This window comes from Staurois parvus, unplaced genomic scaffold (genome assembly GCF_062004578.1).
Source record: "Staurois parvus isolate SC_StPar_1 unplaced genomic scaffold, SC_StPar_1.0 ptg001437l, whole genome shotgun sequence".
Taxonomy (NCBI): domain Eukaryota; kingdom Metazoa; phylum Chordata; class Amphibia; order Anura; family Ranidae; genus Staurois; species Staurois parvus.
The window spans coordinates 445,625-466,908 of NW_028319233.1; the positions used below are offsets into that span (position 1 = coordinate 445,625).

General features: G+C 46.8%; 1 protein-coding gene across 2 annotated transcripts in view; it reads left to right on the plus strand.

The window, feature by feature from the left end:
* Nucleotides 1–21,284, plus strand: part of ADISSP (adipose secreted signaling protein) — a 104,966-nt gene that overhangs the window by 76,245 nt on the left and 7,437 nt on the right. For both annotated transcript variants that reach the window (XM_089662205.1, XM_089662204.1), the window contains exon 5: nt 16,809–16,931. In XM_089662205.1, the coding sequence (XP_089518331.1) occupies nt 16,809–16,931 (123 nt within the window). The remainder of the gene's footprint in view (nt 1–16,808; nt 16,932–21,284) is intronic.

Genomic DNA, 21,284 nt, shown 5'->3' on the forward strand with positions numbered 1-21,284 from the left:
GTACTCTTTCCATTTTCAGATGATGGATTGAACAGTGCTCTGTGGGATGTTCAAAGCTTGGGAGACTTTTTTAAAACTAACCCTGCTTTAAACTTCACAACTTTATCCCTGACCTGTCTGGTGTGTTCCTTGGCCTTCATGATGCTGTTTGTTCACTAATGTTCTCTAACAAACCTCTGAGGGCTTCACAGAACAGCTGTGTTTATACTGAGATCACATGACACACAGGTGGACTCTATTTACTAATTAGGTGACTTCTGCAGACAATTGGTTCCGCTAGATTTTAGTTAAAGGGGGCTGAATATAAATACCCCCACACTTTTCACATATTTATTTGTAAAATATTTTGAAAATAATTTTCCTTCCACTTCATAATTATGTGCCACTTTGTGTTGGTCTATCACATAAAATCCCAATAAAATACATTGACGTTTTTGGTTGTAACATGACAACATGGGGAAAATGTCAAGGGGTATGAATACTTTTTTCAAGGCACTGTAGAAGTCACTGCAAACCATGCCTTCAGGTCAGGGCTGCAATAATGACTTAAAATTGTTCTCTAGTGAATGGATAGGCTGCATTCTTAGTGATGTAACCGCTCTCTAGTGAATGGATAGGCGGAATTCTCAGTGATGTCATCGCTCTCTAGTGAATGGATAGGCTGCATTCTCAGTGATGTCACCGCTCTAGTGAATGGATAGGCTGCTTTCTTAGTGATGTCACCAGTCTCTAGTGAATGGATAGGCTGCTTTCTTAGTGATGTCACCAGTCTCTAGTGAATGGATAGGCTGCTTTCTTAGTGATGTCACGAGTCTCTAGTGAATGGATAGGCTGCATTCTCAGTGATGTCATCGCTCTCTAGTGAATGGATAGGCTGCATTCTCAATGATGTCATCGCTCTCTAGTGAAGGGATAGGCTGCATTTTCAATGATGTCATAATGATATGGAAATCTTGACTTTTGGGGGGTGGCTCTCACATACCAGACCCCCTTGTTGGTGATGTAATGTGATGAGCCTGGGATGGATAGGTGAAGGAAGCGGATTTCCAGAAAAAAATAAATCTTTTCATACAATCCAGCTGCCGACCTCTCTGGATATACAGAATGTTGGCCATGCTGTGCCCCCCCCCCCTCTGGGGAATCTCCGCTCATACATTTCCTCTGGTACGCTCGGTTTGCATTGCTCAGACTGTGACAGATTTACTAAGACTGATGGGAGAAGGAACCACAAAGGTCTAATAATGTTTGTTTTTCATGTGAATATTTCAAATCGCATTTCTCACCAAGAGGATTTTTAAAGGTCATTGGACTCCCTTTATTGGACACACATGCACAGTTTTATAATCGGGGATTAGCAGGGAAAATATTACGAGATTACAAGTAAACTCAACTCTAAGGGATTTTTCTTTTTTTTTTTTTTTTTTTTTTTTAAATAAAGTGTACCTGTCACATGCAGCTATAAATCAGACAAACCCTGCATAGAAGACTTTTTCAGGTCCCATTCCCAGCTTTAGAATGCAGAAATCCTACTTCTTCCTGATAGGGGGATGGGAGATACCAGGGCCCACCATTACTTGCAGTACACTTGTGGTGGAGTCACTCTTTACCCACCTTGTTCAGAAGCTGGGTGCAGGCCCTTTTAATGCAATCCAGTGGTCTTCGACCATCCCCAGGACTCCTGGACACATGCTGGGCATATACACTCATTGGTCACTTTTTGCCTTCAGAACTGCCTAATTCTTTGTGGCATGGATTCAACAAGGTGTTTGGAAACATTCCTCAGAGATTTTGGTCCATATTGACATGGGTTGCCTTTCTATGATCTCCAACCAGCCTGCCCATTCTCCTCTGACATTAACAAGGCATGACTCCTGTCCACAAAACTGCCGCTCACTGGATACTTTCTCTGTTTCAGACCATTCTCTGTAAACCCTAGAGATAGTTGTCCATGAAAATCCCAGTAGATCAGCAGTTCTTGAAATACTGTCCAACTGGCACCAACAGCCATGCCATGTTCAAAGTCTCTTAAATCCCCTTTCTCCCCCATTCTAATGCTCAGTTTGAATTTCAGCAAGTCATCTTCACCACATCTAGATGCCTTTTAATGCAGTTAGTTGCTGCCACGAGATTGGCTGATTAGCAATTTGTGTTACCAAGCAATTGAAGAGGTGTACCTAATAAAGTGACCAGTGAGTGTACATTCCACAGCTTCTCACCTCAGAGGACCATCTCTGGTGGGACAGCAGTGACTGGGAACGTGGAAACTCGAACTATCACTAGACTTTAGGCCTTCTAATGTTTTTTTGGTGTTTGCAGGAGCAAGAAAGTTCCTTGTAAGTCACAGTTCACGCTATGCCCAACTGGCTGTGGCATTGTCTACCAGTGGGGAGGCATTGCCATTGCCACCTGAACCTCCAGACCAGCCTTTCTCAATCAGGGTTCTGTGGAGCCCCAAGGTTCCTCTGTAGGTTGCTTGGGGCTCCCTGAGCAATGAGCAAGTTCTGCCTCATGTACAGTGAGTTGTAGATATAGTTTTTTATTCATAGGGATTCCCTAAGACCGTTATTTTAAGGGTTCCTCCATGTTAAAAAGGTCAAGAGAGTCTTCTCCACACCAGACTCCTCTAGCCTTGCCTGTGTGGAGCATGCCTGGGGATCCTTGCTCCCAATTACCTGAACTAGCCATTAGTTAGCCTCCTAGTGAGATAGCTGGTACAATCCCATTTCCAGGAAACCACAAGTAACTGTATTAATTTGAATCTGTGCTACACCATTTGTTTTGCATGTAAACTTTTCTAGTGCTCCGTTGTGCTGCCACCTAATATTTAGGTCAAGAATTGAAAGTATTCTCGAGCATCCCTGTTTCTGAGATGGCTTCATTGACCTTTCTACCATACCATCTATGTTGTCAATTCACCCTACGTTCATTCAGGAAACATCAAGTTGCTCATCATTGTTTGCCTGATACCATTACATAAGACTGCCGTACCAGACCCAGGCCTCATCAGGTCAACGGGGGCCTGGTGTGCCAGATGGGCTGTTTGGCCCAGGCCTCATCAGGTCAACAGGGGGGCCTGGTGTGCCAGATGGGCTGCTTGGCCTAGGCCTCATCAGGTCAACAGGGGGGCCTGGTGTGCCAGATGGGCTGCTTGGCCCAGGCCTCATCAGGTCAACAGGGAGGCCTGGTGTGTCAGATGGGCTGTTTGGAGCACCATCACTGCTAATGGTTGCCCTGGGTGTACCTAGCCCAATACTGTTGACCGTGTTCAAGCACCGCAATTCTCTACAGGGGAGGGATGTACACCTGTATCTTATCTGGTTGTTTTTGGGCTGTTAAATATACCGTTTAAGCACGTCCATGAAAATTGCTGTAGTAACATGTTGCAATCAACTTTACATTACACATCAATTTTCATCGTGATTTCAGTTGAAAACACATCCGACAAAAGCACAAAGATGGAAATCCAGACTTGGGCGGCATCCACAAACCCACGTTAGAAGACATTGCGTTAAGGCAGCCTACTCATTTGCATGGGTTGGCAACGCACCATAACTCAACATGCACTCAGTGATACCATGTGGTGTGTTGATGTTCCACTCAGAATTGATGCCCCCCCCTTCTAAAAACATACCTTGTTGCCAACTTTCAATGCCTCCGGTAGGCTTGGGTAGCATTAACATACCTGGAAGCTCGAAGTCCTGAGTGATTCCATCCTTGCACTGGGCTGGAGTGCATTCTTGTGCCCCCAGTGCGGCTGAAGGGCATGATGATGCCACCCGTTCTACCTGGAAGTGCTGGGGTCAAGGTGAGCTTTTTTGGGGGGGAGGAAAGGGGGAGTGATGGGCAAAATAGTTTGGTTTAGAAATTGCCTTTTGTAAAAGCTATTTGTGTTGGGCAGCCAAAAAAGTGGAACTTCCGTTGGACGTGGAAGGTCCTCCTTGAAGTACTTTCTGATTTGGCATTGGCAGATGTAGTATTTGGCCGCGGTTCATTCGTGTGAATCGATTATAGGTCTGGTACGTCCATCTGCAGGCTGAACGCAGAATTCATTCTCCTGCTATGAAATCAACACATTATATTTTTATATTTTTTGCTTTTGGCCATTACATGGCGGCATGGTCACAGATCCTATATTGGTCCAGTTTGTTGCCATTGGGTATATGCATTGGCTGCTTCTACTACTGACTGAACTGGTTATTTATAATGAGATCTCTTCCTGGGCTCCTGGCCAGGCCACCTCTAGTTCTACATTCAGACACCATTTGGTGATTTAGGAAAGATATGAAATGTTTTTATGGCCAGGAAGGATATAACGCCATCATTTAGGCTGGCCATACACTATACAATTTTCTGTCCAATTTCTGCCCAATTTCCTTTAGATTTACCTTCAGCTATGTAGTGCGAGAGCCTTCCTAATTGGATACAATTTAAAGTGTTGTTAGAAGTGACCTCCTATTATGTGGTTTTTGGTAAATCTAAAGCCAAAATCTTAAGAAAATTGTATAATGTATGGCCAGCCTTAATCTGTAAAAGCCGAACTCCAGGCGGGTATAAAGAAACACATTTTTGTAGTTCTATATTCCTTAAGCAATCATTATTTGTGTGTAAATACCTGATCTTGACTTGGTATCAGCCTCTTGCTTCCCCTGTATAGCAGAGCTCAAAGTAGAAAGGAGAAGCGGCACAGGAACATGCTGATAGGAGGAGGGATCAAAGAGAGGTGAGTGTTTCAGTCTGCTGCTTCTCCTTTCACTTTCCATTCGCAGGCTGGAGGAGGAACAAGACCTGTAAGTGTTACTGGAGGAAAACAGGAAAAAATCTGGTCTGCTCTGCCAGACAGGTTGTTTGGCAGAGCTGTGTAAGTCTCAGGACTGGATGGACAGTAATACAAATCCTTTAGCAGGTATTACGACTCTGGTGAGCCATGATATTATGACCACCCACCTAATGTTGAGTAGGCCTCTCTTTTGCTGTCAAAACAGCCCTGACCCATCGAGACAAAGCATCACATTGACTCCGCCGGCTTGTCTTCTCCCCATACTGCATCCTGGTGCCATCTCTCAGGTAAGTGACACACTCACCCGGCCATCCACATGATGTAGAAGAGAAAACCTGATTCATCAGACCAGGCCACCTTCTTCCATTGCTCCGTGGTCCGGTTCTGATGCTCGCGTGCCCATTGTAGGCTCTTTTGGCTGTGGACACGGGTCAGCATGGGCACCTTGACCGGTCTACGGCTACACAGCCCCATAAATCACAATGCTCTGTGTGTTCTGACACCTTTCTGTCGTTCACTTTTTTTTTTTTTTCTAGTAATGCTCTACTGCAGTAGCTCTACTGAATCAGCTTACCCAGTCCAGCCTTCGCTCCCCACCTCCATCGATGAGCCTTGGCCGCCCATCAGCCTGTCACTGGTTCTCCAGTTTTCCTTTCTTGGACCACTGTTTGTCAGTCCTGACCACTGCCGATCGGGAATATCCTACAAGATTTGCAGTTCTGGAGTTGCTCTGACCCAGTCGTCTCCCCAGGGGGAGAGCATAGGGACTGGGTCGGGTTAGTGATAGAGGAGGAGAGCATTGAGACTGGGCGGGATGGTGATGGGAGAGGAGATCATGGGCACTGGGGCAAATAAGTGACAGGAGGGGAGAAGACGGGCAGGGTTAGTGACAGGAGTGTTGGAGATGGAAGGAGAACGTGTAAAGTAAGGGCACTGGGGCTGGTTAGTGATATGGGGGGGGAGGTCACCGGCACTGGGGCGGGTTAGTGATGGGAGGGGGAGGTGACGGGCACTGGGGGGGGAGGTCACCGGCACTGGGGCGGGTTAGTGATGGGAGGGGGAGGTGACAGGCACTGGGGCGGGTTAGTGCCCAAGCTGCATGTTTTGTAACTGCAGTAGATCTAGAAGACTCAACAAAATGATTGTGTTTTGCATTTTGTCCCTCGTGTGGGACCGCTCTCCTCACTGTCCAGTACAGACCCTCGTGTGGGACCGCTCTCCTCACTGTCCAGTACAGACCCTCGTGTGGGACCGCTCTCCTCACTGTCCAGTACAGACCCTCGTGTGGGACCGCTCTCCTCACTGTCAAGTACAGACCCTCGTGTGGGACCGCTCTCCTTTTGTGTCCAGTACAGACCCTCGTGTGGGACCGCTCTCCTCACTGTCCAGTACAGACCCTCGTGTGGGACCGCTCTCCTTTTGTGTCCAGTACAGACCCTCGTGTGGGACCGCTCTCCTCACTGTCCAGTACAGACCCTCGTGTGGGACCGCTCTCCTCACTGTCCAGTACAGACCCTCGTGTGGGACCGCTCTCCTCACTGTCCAGTACAGACCCTCGTGTGGGACCGCTCTCCTCACTGTCCAGTACAGACCCTCGTGTGGGACCGCTCTCCTCACTGTCCAGTACAGACCCTCGTGTGGGACCGCTCTCCTCACTGTCCAGTACAGACCCTCGTGTGGGACCGCTCTCCTCACTGTCCAGTACAGACCCTCGTGTGGGACCGCTCTCCTTTTGTGTCCAGTACAGACCCTCGTGTGGGACCGCTCTCCTCACTGTCCAGTACAGACCCTCGTGTGGGACCGCTCTCCTCACTGTCCAGTACAGACCCTCGTGTGGGACCGCTCTCCTCACTGTCCAGTACAGACCCTCGTGCGGGATCGCTGTCCTCGGAACTGCATGTTGTGTCCCGGTTTATTGATGACCTGTCATTGGAGGGATATCATAGATAATGAAGTTACTTGGTTTTCTTCCGCAGGGATAATCTGCATCTCCGGTCTCCTCGGTGTCAGTGGCCGGTAATGACGATCGATGGTGATGCGCGGGGGGGCGTTGGTGATGCGCGGGGGGGCGTTGGCCGCACAGTGTAGGGATACTAATTCATCATACGACAGGAGTTGTATCCATACGAGGGAATAGATGCGCTCGGCCAGCTCTCTGTATTACACAATGCCTCATTCCGGCCAAACTTCCAAGTAGAGTACATAGAACTGACTTCACCTTGTAGAATGATCTGTTCAGACGGTCTTGTGATTCTCAGACACACTATGCTGCAGCACCATTATGGAGACCTGATTGGCTCAGTGCAGAGCCTCTCCCTGCTTTAAAAACTAAGCTCCGGGCACAAAAACTTCCATTTATATATTATTATTATACAGGATTTATGGCGCCAACAGTTTGCTCAGCGCTACAATATAACGGGAGACAATACAGCAACAATACAGTTCAATACAAGAGGGATAGGAGGGCCCTGATCCTGGGAGCTTACAATCTAGGAGGGAGGGGCTTGTGGTACAAAAGGTAGTAACTGTGGGGGATGGACTGGTAGGAGGAATAGAAGATTCCATTATTAGCTGAGGGCAGGATAGGCTTCCCTGAATAGATAGGTTTTCAGAGATCACCTAAAAATGAGCAGAGTAGGTGATAGTCGGACAGATTGGGGTAGAGAGTTCCAGAGGGTGGGGGAAGCTCTGGGGAAGTTCTGGAGATGAGCATTGGAGGAGGAGACAAGGGAGCTAGAGAGAGCAGGAGGTCGTGGGAGGAGCAGAGAGGACGGTTTGGGTGATATTTGGAGACAAGATCGGTGATGTAATTTGGGGCGGAGTTATAAATGGCTTTATACGTTATTAATGTTTTGAATTTCAATACATTCCTCAATAGCCACAAAGGATAGACACCAAATGCCTTCACAAACGCAGATATTACCTTGTAAATGATCAGTGACATCATCGCTGTGTAGTACATAGCCTGTGCTGAGAGCAGATCTATGGTAGGGGCCCAAATGGCTCCACCCACTACTGGAAGGGGAGGAGACAAGACCAGTCACCCTGCACAAGGAGATAGCTGCAGTGATCGGTCTTTATTACAGGATTGCCAGGTCCAATGTTGGCCATTAACGCAGCAAAGAGTGAATCGGTAAAATGCTGCATTATGGCCATTAACCCCTTCATGCCTAAGAGCTCGTTCACACTTGACTGTTTTACCAACTCTTGCCAAACGCCCCTATAGCGTTTGGCAAGCGTTGGTCCGGCGTTTGCGGAGCGTTGTTTAATGCTCTGCAAACGCCGCATGCGCGGTTCAGCGGCGGTCGCTAGGCGTTTGCCGAGCGTTAAAAACGCCCCACAAACGCCTATAATGAAGTTGAATGGTGTTATCGCTCCGCAAACGCCCCGCAACCATGTCGCCAGCCGGGCGTTTGCAGAGCGGCACCATAGACTAGAATAGGAGGCTTCAACGCCTACTGACTAGACCAGAGGCGTCTGTTTTGCTGCGACGCAAACGCTCCCGTTAGAACAGCACCATGTGCTGCAATGTGCAGAATTGTCCGAGGCGTTTGGGAAGCTGTAAAAACGCTTCCCAAACGCCATTTCTGCCGCCTGCACACAGCGCTAGTGTGAACGTAGCCTTAGGGTAAAACAAATCTTAATGCTGAAGCACAATTTTGCAACTTTGACCTGTGTTAGTAAAACTGCACACATCATCACAACTACTTCGTACATCCAGGTGCATTATACCGCGTTTTCTTCAGGACAAATTGGGATTTCATTTGATGGTAAATAGGAATCGATATCTCCTGTGTGGGGGTTTTTTTTTTTTTTGTTCAAAATAGTAAAAAAAATATTTTTTTTATATTTAGCTGTGTTTCTTGTTACTACCATAACCTACCACCGAAGAAGAACCCAAAATAAATTCTCCAGCTCTTGACGATCGCAGCGATACCATATATGTGTATGTTATTTGTTGTTTGTACCCGGAGTACAGCCCAGAAACAATAGTGCGCATTTGTTTTTGTTTTTTTTTTTACCTTAAACACACTGACAACCAATTTTTTTTTTTTTAATCCTGACCTTTGACCCTGACCTTGACCCAAACATTTACCCTGGCACTGAACTAGGTCAAAACTTGATCTAGGTTTTTTTCCTTTATTTTTTTTTTATTTTTTAATATTTATCTTTTTTTTTTTTCCCTCTACACGCGACACGCTCCCAGCACAAAGACAGGTACGCAAATATGTGGCTCCACAGAAAAAAGCCCAGTTCTGTGAGGTCGCATATTTGTGTGACGTCGGTGTCAAGGGGTTAAATGGAGCTTGCGGTCATAGTAATTATTTCCTGTGATCATCAGCTTCACCTAGTGGCCATAATGCAGTATTTTTCTGATTCGTTCCACTCTTATGAATGAATAACGTTCGACCTGGAGAGGTAATGGCCAACTAACATTTGATTTTTACCTCCATTTACTTAGTTTCACAGGAGAAATAGCTCTGCAGAATTTTTAATGCATGCCTTAATATTACTGTAGTGTGCAGGGGGGACAATGGAGGTTAGTATTGTTTACTGATGTGTTTTTTTTTGTTGTTTTTTTGGTTTTTCCTCTTTTTTTCTTTTTTCCTTTTTTTCTTTTTTCCTTTTTTTCCTTTTTCCCCCCTTTTCCCCCCTTTTCCCCCCTTTTTCCCCCTTTTTCCCCCTTTCCCCCCTTTTTCCCCCTTCTTTCCCCTTTTCCCCCTTCTTTCCCCTTTTTCCCCTTTTTTCCCCTTCTTTCCCCTTTTTTCCTTTTTTTTCCTTTTTTTTCCTTTTTTTTCCTTTTTTTTCCTTTTCCTTTTTTTTCCTTTTTTTTCCTTTTTTTTCCTTTTTTTTCCTTTTCCTTTTTTCCTTTTCCTTTTTTCCTTTTCTTTCCTTTTTTCCTTTTTTTTCCTTTTCCTTTTTTTTCCTTTTTTCCTTTTTTTCTCCCTTTTTTCTCCTTTTTTTTCTCCCTTTTTTCTCCTTTTTTTCTCCTTTTTTTGTCTCCTTTTTTTGTCTCCTTTTTTTTCTCCTTTTTTCTCCTTTTTCAAAATTTCTCTTGCAAGCCCACTTTCAGTGAAACATTGGCCACCACGTATATGCAGATCAAATCTTTTATTAGCAGTGACTCACCGCACCGCTCTCTCCTCTTCTAATAGGCTAAGTGCACCCTAATGGCCGCCATTTCTTGGGCAGTCATGATCATCCATTTACCCAGAGAGCAGAGGCAGGAAAATCGGTTTAAGATTTGCAAACTCATTAGGGAGGGAAGGGCTGGCTGCAGGACTCTGTAATTGAATTCAGTTGCAGGCGAATATTCCTACTCTTGGGGGGGGGGGGGGTGCGCGGCACGGCTGGAAATGCGGCTCCATGTCTCTCCATAGCTCTGGCTCTGTCCATGGCAGAGTGCTGGACTCTGATATCTTGGAGGATTTGGGGACAGAATGGGGTTTATTTACTAAACCTGGTTGACTCAGAATCTTGTCCACTTCTGCATAAAAACCATCAGCTTCCAGGTTTTGTTGCTGAAGCTTAACTGAACATGCTAAGGTTAGAAGCTGATTGGCTACCATGCTCAGGTGCCCAAGATTCTGAGTCAACCAGTTTTAGTAAATCTCCTATAATGTGTCTGCAGCTCGAGGATTTATCCACAAAATGTTATTGCAAGCAGTGGAAGTCCCCAAATTGTGATCCGGTATCAGCCTCTGTACAGCAGAGCTCAGGCTGGGGGAGAGAGAAGCAGCATAAATAGCCAGTCACTTCTTGTGCTGACAAGTAACATGCTGATAGGACGCTTATCTCTCTGCTCTCTCCCACTATCACTGTGCTTCTGCTTCTGCTGTCTAGTCCTGGGCTGGTGGGTGGGGCCATGACTTCCTGGGTTCAGGAAGTGGGATAAATTATGCTTGCTGACTTTAAGCCTGTGAGACTGAGGACATCCTGTGGTGGAAAAGATATACTGCAGGGAACAGCACTGAATTGCAGGCTTGTTTTATTATTTTAATGGGTTGCACCTGCTGTGCCCGTTGTGAGGGGTTCCCACCATTCCTGTGCTGAGTTCCTGGGTCTGTACACCTGCTGTGCCCATTGTGAGGGGTTCCCATTATTCCTATGCAGGAATGGTGGGGCCCCCTCACAATGGGCACAGCAAGTGTACAGACCCAGGAACTCAGCACCCTGCAACCGCTCATTGAATTTAGCTGCTGCAGCCATGATCCTGCTATACCCGCTTCCCAGCAAAGTCACAGATTGATGTGTGCAGGTCGGAAAACGGTTAATCCTCTCCATCCATCTGTGCATTGCTCTTGTCAGTGGTGTCATCTCTGTGAATGTTCCGCAGCCGTCTGTTGGACAGCCGGCATCTCTCCTGCATCCGGAACTCAATGACTTTACATTGCGTCTGCTTGGGATCCATTATTTACCTGAATGAAGAAAGAGGAAGAGTTACTAGACTGGGAGTTACACCAGCGTTGGGGGCGCCGTTCCTCGCCCTGACACACCAGCGTTGGGGGCTGCCGTTCCTCGCCCTGACACACCAGCGTTGGGGGCTGCCGTTCCTCGCCCTGACACCAGCGTTGGGGGCGCCGTTCCTCGCCCTGACACCAGCGTTGGGGGCTGCCGTTCCTCGCCCTGACACACCAGCGTTGGGGGCTGCCGTTCCTCGCCCTGACACACCAGCGTTGGGGGCTGCCGTTCCTCGCCCTGACACACCAGCGTTGGGGGCGCCGTTCCTCGCCCTGACACCAGCGTTGGGGGCGCCGTTCCTCGCCCTGACACCAGCGTTGGGGGCGCCGTTCCTCGCCCTGACACCAGCGTTGGGGGCGCCGTTCCTCGCCCTGACACACCAGCGTTGGGGGCTGCCGTTCCTCGCCCTGACACACCAGCGTTGGGGGCTGCCGTTCCTCGCCCTGACACACCAGCGTTGGGGGCTGCCGTTCCTCGCCCTGACACACCAGCGTTGGGGGCTGCCGTTCCTCGCCCTGACACACCAGCGTTGGGGGCTGCCGTTCCTCGCCCGGACACACCAGCGTTGGGGGCTGCCGTTCCTCGCCCGGACACACCAGCGTTGGGGGCTGCCGTTCCTCGCCCGGACACACCAGCGTTGGGGGCTGCCGTTCCTCGCCCGGACACACCAGCGTTGGGGGGCGCCATTGCTCGCCCGGACACACCAGCGTTGGGGGGCGCCATTGCTCGCCCGGACACACCAGCGTTGGGGGGCGCCATTGCTCGCCCGGACACACCAGCGATTGGGGGGGGCCATTGCTCGCCCGGACACACCAGCGATTGGGGGGGGGGCGCCATTGCTCGCCCGGACACACCAGCGACGGGGGGCGCCATTGCTCGCCCGGACACACCAGCGACGGGGGGGCGCCATTGCTCGCCCGGACACACCAGCGACGGGGGGGCGCCATTGCTCGCCCGGACACACCAGCGACGGGGGGGCGCCATTGCTCGCCCGGACACACCAGCGACGGGGGGGCGCCATTGCTCGCCCGGACACACCAGCGACGGGGGGCGCCATTGCTCGCCCGGACACACCAGCGACGGGGGGCGCCATTGCTCGCCCGGACACACCAGCGACGGGGGGCGCCATTGCTCCAATGACTGGTCTCGTAGTCTTCTGGGACCTGTCACCAATGACGGGGCCCCATTCCTCCCCCGGGCGCAAATGACGAGGACCCATTCTTCCCATTGATTCCAGGAAATTTTCCAATCCCCCCATTTATTCTGAAGAACAATGAACTGTCCCTTTGTTTCGAAAGGTTGGACTCCCCAGAGACAGAGGAAGAGTTATTCTACCAACATGTGGAATTTGAACGACTGATGAAAAAAAGGTTCTGCCCCCATAGTGCCGATGTCTGTCTATGGAGAGAGCGGATCCCGCATCGGGTAGCAGATTGGAAGGATTTCCGCCATGTTCCTGGCACTCCCTCCTGGTGCCCCCGACTACCCCTCCGTGTGCCGTCTGCATGGTAATCATGCCAATTAGGTTCATTAATTAAGATGAATAAAACATTGGCGCACAGATGATATCTTGTTCCCGGACCATCTGTCCGCGCCCCCTGAGTGATGGCGTAGGCGATTACGGTTCTGATTTTCATTATTAAACGGTAATCTGCTTATCAGGAGTGACTTGGAAGTGGCTGAAAGGGGGGGGGGGGAGCCCTGTATTATGAAATCCAACCAATATCTGCAGCTTTTTATAGAATCAAAGTCACTGGGACCCTCCCCTCCCCCGTAACTGATAGCGTGACGCATTGAGCGCCCTTTCTGTTCTGTGATGTTCATCGTTTCACGGATGTCCCTTATGTCAGATTCAATGTATTAAAGGAGAAGTACATTTCAAAGTGCACTCTACCTAGCCAGCCCACCTAACCCCCTGCCCCTTTGGCTGCAGGGTGTCCAGTGTCATTTAGCCCTTTTCTTCCCCAGCCTGACTGGCCCGCCCCTTTCATTCATTCATTGGATTTTATGTTTTTCGATTATGCATACTCCGTATCACATTTGGGAATTGCCAAGGGTGGTCTGCATGCAACTGAAGCTTGCCTAGGAACACCCCCTCCTTCCCATTAGGCCAGGGCTCGACAAATCCCAGGCACCAAAATAGAAATTGCATCCGGGTGCCTGGGCTTTTGTTGGCCCATTCACTGTTGCAGGGATTCACAATTTTTGTATCGCCCGACGCCCAGAATATGCAGCTCCGGGCGCCAATCAGGTAGTTTTTGTTTTTTTTTTGGTTTTTTTTCTCTACATTTAGCTCACTTGTCAGGTAGGGAGAGAGAGAGAGTGAATATTTTTTTTTTTTTCTTTGTAAAAAATTTAGCTACACCCAGGCACATAAAAAAAAAAAATCCCCAACCCCCCCCCCCCCCCCCCACCCAACCAAAAAAAGGTAAGTTTTTGAGGCGCCTCCCCCCTTCTTACATACATACATACAAGCATAAATTCACACGTTGGGGCGCCAGCGATTGAAATCGTTGATTGTGATACACATGTTGCATATCACTGCGCACTCCAAAATGACGACAATAAATCTAGCACCAAACATCCTCTGTGACGCTAAATTGGTGACCTGTAATGTGCTTTTAAAGCGTTGCCTATAGAAAATATGGGGTACTAAAGATTGGCTCCTAAAAAAAAAAAAATTTTTTTTAAATGTATTTATTTTTTTTAGCTGACTCAATGATTCAAAACAAAGTTGTCAAGCCCTGCATTAGGCCATTTTGATATTTGTATAACTCCTCCTAAGAAGTAGCCCACTGCTTGCATCAGGGCTGAGGACTCTTTAAAGTCTTCAGAGGACTCTGCATAGAGAAGAACAGAGACCCAGTGATGACATCACTGCCTCTAAAATAAAATATCATGGGAATGGAAAGGTTTTCATTAAAACATTTAATTTAAGATTCAATCATTTTATTGGAATGTTGACCGGAGTGCACCTTTTTATTGTCAGGTCCTTTAAAAAGACTCCCTCCATTTTCATCTTGGTGACACTTTGTGTGGTGCGGTGTCACCAAGACGATGCGGTGTGTTTTGGGAAGAGATCCTGTACTCAGCATGCTGTCTATGATCTGGCTTTGGCAATACACTACCTGAGCCATGAGGTAGGACATGATGTAGACTCTGTATACGGGAGGGTGGGGGGGGGGGGGGAGACTCTAAACCTGTGGCGGTGACATATGATGATAAAACGGCCCCCCCCCCCCCCCCCCCCGGTGTGTTCCTCTAATTGCCTTTTCCAGCGGGATAATCACTGAGCCGGCTCGCTGTAATTCTTCTACCGCAGATATCTCCTGTGGCTGGCCGTCCATTTCTGGATTTATTTTATTCTGTCTTGCTGCTGTTTCTTTTAACCGCTTTATTGCCACCCTATAGTGGAAATACTGCCACAGGGCGGCACGGGTGCGCAAAATCACGTGTGTGTGTGTGTGTGTGTGTGTGTGTGTGTGTGTGTGTGTGTGTGTGTGTGATTTTGCATTTCCAGGTAGGGGGCGTGTGCAGCCTCGGCTGTCAATCACCAGGTCCTGGCCGGTGATTAGTTGCCGGCACCCAGTGATCGCCGAGTAATACTGACGGGGGGGGATGGGAACAAATACAATAGTTCTCTCTAGTGTTGCACCGAAATGAAAATTCTGGTACCAATACCAAAAATTCAGAATGCATGTGGGTGAAAACCAAACTGAAATGGCTACGTATATGGGGGTGGGGAGGCCCCTTTTTTTTTTTTTTTTTTTTTTTAAATTTTTTTTCTTTAATTTTAAATTTTTCTTTTTCTTTCATATTTTTTTTTTTAATTTATTTTTTAACGTATGGTTTTATTGCTATCACATAGGGGACCAATTGTCCCCTACGTGATAGCATATGATTGACAGCTCCTCCTTTGTAGGGGGGAGAGGGTGGGAGGGCAGTGTGTGCGAGGAGGGGGCAGGAGAGGAGCAGTGCATACAGAGAGGCTCCCTCACTGGCTGTCACTCTCTGTGTCGGTTTTTAAATGCAATTGCTGGCTTTTTTTTTTTTTTTTCTTCACTATAGTTCACAGAATTAGCTGTCACTTTCCCTGGAGATAAAGGATACATTGTTTCTGTTATCTTGGGAAATAAATTAAAAGGAAACTTTGTTTCTTTTAGCTGGGGGGAAAGTGACAGGTAATTCTGTGAACTATAGTGAAGAGAAAAAAAAAAAAAAAAGTGGAAATTATATTTAAAAACCGGCACTGACATATAGTGACAAGCAGTCACTGAGTACTCTGCTCCTCTCCTGCCTTTCTCAGCCCCCTCCCATCTGCAGTACACACAGTCCCCTGTATCGGGTACATTTTTTGTATCGGCTAAATGTTTCCTATTGGCAGGCTATTTTCGGCTGATATGTTTTGGTGGCCGAAATGTTGGTGCATCCCTAGTTCTCTCCCCTGTCAGCTCCTGCACTCTGCTTTGTGTGTCTTTGCATAGCAGAGCCATACAAAGCAGTGTGCTTGCAGTGTAAAGCGCACACACAGCCCCAATAGTGAAACGGCACACAGTTAACCCTTTGATCACCCCAGATGTTAACCCCTTCCTGCCCAGTGCCATTAGTACAGTGGCAGTGCTTTTTATTAGCACTGATCACTGTATTGGTGTCACTGGAGATGTCTGTGACACCAAGTAATTTCCGCCCAGTGCCAGAATGCCCACCGCAGTCCCGCTATAAGTTGCTGATCGCCGCCATTACTCTTAAAAAAAAAAAAAAAAAACGTGTATATAGCGCCATTTGTAAACTCTTTAACTTTCACGTAAACCAATCAATTTACATGTATTGGGATATTTTTTTTTTTTATTTTTTTTTTTAGCAAAGACGCGGAGCAGAATACATTTTGGCCTAAATTTGACGAAATTCGATTTTTAAAAAATTTTTACTGGCATGTTTGATAGCAAAAAGTCCAAAATATTGTAGTTTTTTTTTCTCAAAATTGTGGGTTTTTTTTTTTTTTTGTTTTTACATTTATGACGAAATTAGATAATTTTTTTTTTTTTATTTTGGACATGTTTAATAGCAAATTTTTTTTTTTCTCAAAATTGTCGGTTTTTTGTTTATAGCCCAAAAAATAGAAACCGCACAGGCGATCAAATACCACCGAAAGAAAGCTCAATTTGTGGGGAAAAAAAGGACGTAAATTTAATTTGGGTGTAGCGTTGCATGACCGCAAAATTGTCAGTTAAATTAAAACAGCGCTGTAACGCACAAAATGGCCTGGTCAGGAAGGGGGGCAAATCCTCTGGAGGGCGAGGAGGGGGGGAATCCTCTGGAGGAGGGGGGGAATCCTCTGGAGGAGGGGGGGGAATCCTCTGGAGGGCGAGGGGTTCGCCATTGACTTGTTGTGGAAATAAAGGGCCAAGCATTCATGTTTGAGTGTTTCTGTTGACCAATGAGGTTGGTTGTATCAATCTCGGAGGCATATAGACATCTGCTTCGGTCCAATGAAATCGCAGCTGCACTAGTATAAATCAAACCGAAAGGAAAGCTATATCTTATGTCTTTTTGTTTTTTCCCCCCGCAGGGCACAGCATTAAATGTGAGTACATGGCACATAAAGAGGGAGTCTTAAAGGAGGAGATGATCCTGTCCAGTGAGACTGATGACAAAACCTTCATCAGGGTGTCGGTACAGGCCCGAGTGTTGGGTAAGCGTGATACCAGTGTCTCATTCATAATTTGGCATTAATTACTTGTGATCTTCGTATTCAAGTATTTTTTCTTACTTTGAAAATGTGTGTCCATCTCTGATGCTGCAGCTGCTTTTGTTTTTTGTTTTTTAGCATTTCCAGATAACTTAATAACAGCCAGCAGGGGAAGTGAAGCCTCAACTTCCTGCTGCTTTAAAAGTGAAAAAACACATTGCCTGGCACCCTTTAGATGTGCCTGTTGCAATTTGGAAGCTGGCCACTACATGGAGTAGACTTTTAGCTGTGTGCATATTAGTTGATAAAATTTTCATATCTGCTTCAGGAACAGTAATCTAAGCAACTAGCCAGAACCATGGGGTTTCTCAACTAGGGTTCCTCTAGAGGTTGCTAGGGGTTCCTTGAGCAGTGAGTGATTTCTGCCTCTCAGGTAAGTTCCCTCTGACACCATTGATCCTTTTAGTTATCTGTAAGGGGTTAATTCTTACGGGCAGCACAATGGCTAAATGTTTAGCACTTCCACCTGGCAGTACTAGGGTCGTTGGTTCGAATCCCAACCACGGCACCACCTGCCTGGAGTTTGCATGTTCTCCCTGTGCCTGCGTGGGTTTCCTCCGTGTACTCCGGTTTCCTCCCACACTCCAAAGACATGTTGGTAGGTTAATTGGCTCTTGTCTAAAGTGGCCCTAGTATGTGTATGTATGAATGTGAGTTAGGGACCTTAGATTGTACGCCCCTTGAGGGTTAGGGACTATAAGTACCTGTAACAAATAAATCTGAATGTCCAGAAGTGTAAGGAGCATTCGTCCCACTAACCATCACACTTAATGTATCATGAGTTGTAGATAAAGTAATTTTTATCAGGGGTTCTCTCAGTCTCAGACCAGAGAGTTGTTGTTTTTTTTTCCATGGGTTCCTCTGTGTTGAAAAGGTTGAGAGGCTGCAGAACGGCATAGCAAAAGTCTCCACCACCCAGTAGCCAGCAGGGAGGAACATGCTCATCTAAAGGGATCCCAGGGTTGTGTTCTTTTACTGAGGCTCATCAAGCTTAGTGCATCTTAATGTGTGGCTATAAAGGAAGATATTGATAGAGCATAATTACTTCTAGATAAAGGCAATGCATACAAATGGGGGATCTCTGAAATGATTCCAAGTTTTTCGTTCCCCATATTGTCCTGTACTGAAGCTTTTGGCAGTCTTGTTGTCCTAAAATATGCCAGTCTCTTCTTGTCCTGGTTTCCACACTGCCGGAGTTCTCTTGGTCAGTCTTTGACATAGCTCCCCTCCCATTGCAGACCAGATAAAAGCCCATAGCAGCTGCTCCATCGGGAAGATTGGATAAGAGTCAATACGGGAAATTGATATTATCCAAATTTAGATGCCATTACCTCTCCGCTAATGCAGACGTGTGTATGTGACTCCGGCCTCCAGCGCTGTCACAGTGTGGGTATAAGTGTATTACAGCATGCTTGAATTATCAGCCTGTTTATTCCAAACCTTTTTCTGTTCCTATCTTTTGCCTTTCTGCATCTTCAATAAAGTCCGCTAAGGGAAAAATATGAATAAATAAAACCTTCCCATTTCAGGTAATAAAACCTAAAACTGACTACTATAACTGATCTGAAGTGCAGCATATGGAAGTACAAAATAACTTACAATTCTATTATTTTTAAGTCTGTGAAAAGCCTAAAGTCTACTTTCTGTGGTTAATAAAAACCAACTGAATAATCTGCACAAATTCCAGGTTTGTTGGGTATCATGATCAATTGGATCCAGTAATCCACTGGTAGTAGACCCTTTTTTCACTGAAAGCCAATTTGGGAAGAAATAAGTCTTTTGTGGTGGGTCCTGTCTGGGCGCGGAAGGTGGTGGTGGGTCCCGTCTGGGCGCGGAAGGTGGTGGTGGGTCCCGTCTGGGAGCGGAAGGTGGTGGTGGGTCCCGTCTGGGCGCGGAAGGTGGTGGTGGGTCCCGTCTGGACGCGGAGGGTGGTGGTGGGTCCCGTCTGGACGCGGAGGGTGGTGGTGGGTCCCGTCTGGGCGCGGAGGGTGGTGGTGGGTCCCGTCTGGGCGCGGAGGGTGGTGGTGGGTCCCGTCTGGGCACGGAGATTGCCATTGGGTATTAAGGGGAAATGGAGCGTGGTGGTGGTTCCTCTCAGGAACCACCACCACAAAGGGTGGTGGTTCCTTAGGGGAAACAAAGGGTGGTGGTGGTTCCTGAGAGGACACTACACTTTTCATAGGACCCACCATCAAGCTCAAAGGCTACTTTCTGTTGTGGATGAAAGCCAACTGATCTACACATGTTCTAGGGTTGGTGGATATCATGATCCATTGAATCCAATAATCCATTGGTAGTAGACCCTTCTCCTTATACCAGTTTGGGTTTTTTTGGTCACCACCCCAAAGAATCAAATTTTCAGGGGGAGCCGAATTCTTGGCAGTGTAAGAATTGTAATTTTTAATATAGAATGGGATAGACAGCATGTTGGTCCTGTGTGGGGGAATAGAAGGCGGTGGTGGGCCCTTAAGGGACATGGAGCATTGTAGTGGGTCCCTGAAGGGGTACGAAGGGTGGTGGGTCCTGAGAAGACACAGAGGATGATGTTGGGGGTCTATAAAAAGCCTAAAATCTACTTATCATGGTTAATAAAATCAAGCCGATTAATATATGTATGTTCAAGGGATGCTGGAACTCATGGACCATTGATGAGCGTAGACCCTTTCCGACAGTGAAAGCCAGTTTGGGAGTTATTTTCTTTTCCCTCACGTTTCCAGGGAAGCAACTTTTCTGAGGAGTCCAAATCTTGACAGTGTAAGGGGGCACAAGAGGGTCTAAAGTCTTTCTGTGGGCAGTAAAAGCCAACAAATTAATATACAAATATTCTAGGGATGGTGTACATCGTAATCCATTGGTGTTCCCTATGCTACCTTTTAGTAGACCCTTCTTATTACCAAAATCCAGTTAGGAAAGAAGTAAGTCTTATCTGTTCACCACCCCAGCTGTCCGAACCTTGGACTTTACTTCTTTTTCCCTCATCGCATCTCCAAAGAAGCAACTTTGACGAGCCAAATTCTTGGTAGTATGAAAATTGTAAGATTTAATTTTGAATAGTAGATGGAGTAGAGTAGTTTCAGGGTGGAGGGGTGGTGATGAGGTCTGATGGGGTGGACAGAGGGTAGCGGTGGGTCATAAGGGGGCAAGGAGAGAGGTGGGTCATGAGGGGTCATGTGTGCTGAAGCAGCCACTTGCAGGCTTCATTGGAAGCCCGTGTGACAGGGTGACATCGTAGAAGCACAATTGGAAGACAGTTGTCACCCTGTAACAGGAAGTGCCTAAACAAGGACCTTCATAGCAGGATCACCAGGTATTTTAATGAAAGCTGCAGTTTTAAAAATATATTTTGAAAGAACCTGGCAAGGCTTGTATGAAATTTAAATGATTGGGTTTTCATCTACATTTATTGTTCATTGTAATCTGATATTTGGCAACTCCAAATGACTGTACTTTGGACTTTATCATTCCATTAAAAAAAAAAAAACACAAAAAAAGAACTCATCGGGATTACTTAGTATCAATTTAGGAGACGTTAATGATAGAACACTCTGCCTTCGTTATTATTACAGACGTGTTAATGATTTTGTACAATCTCACCGATAAATCCTTGCAGCTTGGACACGGACCAAGAATCACAGAAATGTCATATTATTCTGGTGATAAAGCTATTAGGAAATCGAATGCTGATTATTATTTTTTTTTTAATTTTTAAAGTGGACCTTGCCCTCTATTCAATGTGCTCCCCCCTCTCTCTTCCTTAAAGTGACACTGAACTCTGGTTAAAAAAAAAAGAAAAAAAATCTATTCAAGTATGTATTCTTAACTCACCCTGCTGGAGGGTGGTTCTCCATGTTCTCCATGGGGTTCTCCATGTTCCCTCAGTATATAGGAACGTAGCCACCCTCTCTTGCTCCCAAGGAGGGACTGTGGGATTTGTGCATAGAGCAGTGAACATGACTGCAGTTGACTTTCACTGCTGGTTCCGCTGGAAGTCATGAGGAAAAGGAGAGGTTCAGAAGCTCATGGAGGACGATTCAAGGAGAAAGGAAAAACACAGTAAGGGCTCTTTCAATGAATAGGGAAAAGGGGAGGTTCTGAAGCTCACAGAGGACAATTCAAGAGAGACTGAAAGATCAAAGCACGAGTTCTAAACTACGATCTTATGACAAATAGACTACAGAGCTTCTAAGCAGTGGGCATGTATGGAATATTGGTGGTGGTGTAGGTGGTGACGTCCTCCGGCCAACAAGATCCTGTGGAATGCGGAGTATCTCCAAATCTCATTTGCAGACACTGCAG